This window comes from Empidonax traillii, unplaced genomic scaffold (assembly GCF_003031625.1).
Source record: "Empidonax traillii isolate 1590-97213 ecotype Southwest subspecies unplaced genomic scaffold, ASM303162v1 scaffold534:size827195, whole genome shotgun sequence".
Lineage (NCBI taxonomy): Eukaryota > Metazoa > Chordata > Aves > Passeriformes > Tyrannidae > Empidonax > Empidonax traillii.
Window position 1 is genome coordinate 819,610 of NW_020955727.1, and position 3,205 is coordinate 822,814.

Genomic DNA, 3,205 nt, shown 5'->3' on the forward strand with positions numbered 1-3,205 from the left:
CTCTGCCAGGCGGCGGCAGGAAGCCCCCGCCCGCTGCGGCGGGGCGGAGGCGCCGGGAACCGCAGCCCCCGGCCCGGGCCCGCCCCACGGCACCGGCACTCCCTCCGCCCCGGGGCGGACGGGCGGGCCGGGGCTCGGCATTGTGACCCACCCCGGGGGGCTCGGATCGGCCCCCCCCCCCCCAGGTGCGGCGCTGCGGGCTCGGCCCCCACCGCGGGCTCAGCGCTGGGCCGGGGCCCGAGGGGCTCGGGGGGCTCCCGCCCACCTCACACGGGTTCATCCCCGGGACGCGCATTCGGGACGGCCCGGGCCCGGTTCTGCCCCTGCTCTGTCCCCAGCTGTCTCCAAGAACCTGGGGACATGCCCAGGGCAAAGGCTCCCCCAGGGCACCGCTGACTGCTCTGACTTGTGGGTTCCTCACATAGGGTCACACGGAGAGAACCCAGTGACCACCCTGGCACCAGCACAGCCTCTGAGCAGGCACCTCACGGTAATGCCACAGGTGAACCACCACAGACACGGTGACCAAACACACTGCCCGCCCCCGGCTCCACCATGCAGCCGCTCAGAAAGCGTGTCTGAGTACAGCTGGGGTGTGGAGCTGTGAATGAGTTTCCCAGGACACAGGCCTTGCTCACAGCGGGATTGACATCTGGGTCCTGAAAGCAGAGGGTCACCTGTTTGCCGAGGGTCTCACAGCAAAGTGCAGCTACTGAGAACACCCCGAGAACATCCCAGGAACACCCCACCACACACAGGCACTGTGCACAGCCTCTGCTCCATTTTCCATCCTCACCTCCCACTGCCAGAGGGTGTTACCCAGTGACACTTCCTTGGCTCCTGACCTGGCAATGCTGCTGCGACATCTGAAAGTGTTTCTTCAGTCAGGGGAAACACCATGCGGTGTCCAGAAATAACCCATTCCTGCCTCAGGAGCATTAAAGCAAGGCTCCCACACTGGGATGAGCCAGCCATATAGGAACACCAATGTGAATTTGCTGTTCAGCAGCAGCAAAGTCACTCCCCCCTTTATTTTCCATCTGGAAAATAGAAGCCTATCCCACAGAACTTGTTTTAACCAGCACTGATGAAATAAAGAGTTATGGGCACGCAGGACAGAGCCAAATCCTGGGGCAGGGAAGGACAATTCCAGAGCTGTCAGTCCCTGATCCCCAGTGTGTCCTTTACACCCAAACACCGACACAGGAACCCACCCACTGTGTGAAACACCCACTGTGTGGAACAGCCACCACCACAATGGTCTTAACTGTTTATTCCTGTTTTTTTTCTTTTTTTTAAAGGACAACACATTCAGACAGCTTTAAATACAACATCCACATGCAGCTTCCAGATGAAAGCCACAGCGGGACAGCGTGTGCGCTCCCATCCATCCGCACCGGCACCAGCCCAGGCCTGGTGTGGGACAGCTCCTGGGAAAATAAAATCCGTGTTTAACGTTTCATGAACCATTTGAAGGCACAGAAGCGGGTCAGGCAGGGGCAGGACATGCTGAGCACCGAACACAGGCACAGAAGGAGCCCCAGCTCTCTCCAAAGGCCACGGCTCAAAGCCCGGCCCAAAGCAGTGAAGGGACACAGGCCCCCTGCCCCGGGGAGTGTGGGGGAAGGCCCAGAGCCACACAGGAACAGGCAGCAACGTGGATCAGCACTGCAGGCTGGCCCGAGGCCACCTCATTTCCCCTGCAGCACTCAGGCCCTCTCTCCTATAACCCTTTCCTGCCCATTTCCTTCCCGGCCATGGCTGTGGGGGAAGAGACGGTGCTGGCAGTGGTGGGGGAGGGCTGAGGTGCCCCCACACACCCTCTGCAGGGCTGAGGGGCACAGGGAGATGGGTTGCCATGGCCGAACCCTTTCACCATCCACTATAGCCCTGGGGTGAGCCAAGCACTTGACACATCAGGTGGGACAAGAGGAGACGTCTCTGAGCCCCACACATTCCCTCCAGCTCAGGAAACACCCCCTCACCCTCAGGAAAATACACCCCCCTTGCCCTCCCCGCTGGCACCCACAGCTGCTGCCAGCTCCCTCACATGGTGCCACGCTCCCCACTGCCACCTCAAGCTGCCCCCACAGAGCCACACGTCCCCCTGCCCTGCCCCTGTGTGCACCCAGGCATGCACAGAGTATGTCTGCACTCACTCAGCTCCAGGAACTGCTTCATTCATAAACATCCTTCTTATCTGCAATGTAATCTACAATCTCCTGTGGGCACATCAACTTCTCTGCATCTCCATCAGGAATTTCAAATCCTGCAAGAAAGGGCACACACTTAGCCGAAACAACGGAAAAGGGGGTGAGGCGAAGGGAAGGGATGGCTGCTGGCCCAGGGGCTGATACTGCATCACTACACTACCTGAAGTGACACCACCTCTGAACACAGGACAAGGCAGGCAAAACAGAAGCCCGTGCTTCTCATGCCTCACTAAAGCTACCAAGGCTTTCCCAGAGCTCCCACAGCCACTGGTGTGTGACATGAGGGCTATTCCTGGACCCCCAGGCAGCATCCAAAGCCCCTCAGGCTGGGGCTGCTGCTAAGGGCTCAGAAACACCCCAGAAATACAAGTTCTTCTTTCTGATGCTCCTGGCCACATTCACACTCCAGCCAGCACAGGAATTACAGACACACTGCCAGCAAAGCCTCTGAAACATTCACCTCAGGCTTAGAAAGCAACCAAACACCAGGGACATCTATGGCCCAAGGTGACATTTGGGCACCTACTCCGGAATTCATGAGCTTTAAATGAAAGCATGAAGAAGTCCGAAAGGAAGTAAAAGGAAACTTGGAATACAAATCTATAGGGAGAAAACACCTCTTTCTTCTCCAGTAGCATTAAGGGTTGAGGATGAAAAAAATTCTGGTGAGAGAAAACCTGGACTGTCTGGGATTTGTGATCTGTGAAGCCAAGCTCAGCCCAGGTGAAGCCTCCAGGCTCAGTGTAGCACCTACACACTGCTGCCCCCCATTAACCCCCGGGGGGTGCCAGTGTGGGGTGGAAAAGAACAATTCCTGCTTCCAAGGGGCCCAAGCTCAGGAACAGAAGGACAGGGCCAGCTCCCGACTGCTGCAGGTGCCGCGGCCCCGGCACAGCTCAGCGGTGGGTCTGTGTGGTTTGCTCCTCTCCCAGCGATGGGCCTGGGTGGGTTTCCCTGCCCCACGCCGGACAGGCCCGGCCCCCCCGGCAGGG

At 58.8% G+C, this 3,205-nt stretch overlaps 1 protein-coding gene across 1 annotated transcript in view; it reads right to left on the minus strand.

Moving 5' to 3' along the window:
* Window positions 1-1,258: 1,258 nt before the first annotated feature.
* The window catches only part of NDUFAB1 (NADH:ubiquinone oxidoreductase subunit AB1), a 2,846-nt gene continuing 899 nt past the window's right edge, over window positions 1,259-3,205 (minus strand). The window contains exons 3-4 of the mRNA XM_027897278.1: window positions 2,160-2,269; window positions 1,259-1,430 (exon numbers count right to left, since the gene is read on the minus strand). Of these exons, the coding sequence (XP_027753079.1) occupies window positions 2,178-2,269 (92 nt within the window). The 3' untranslated portion in view covers window positions 1,259-1,430; window positions 2,160-2,177. The remainder of the gene's footprint in view (window positions 1,431-2,159; window positions 2,270-3,205) is intronic.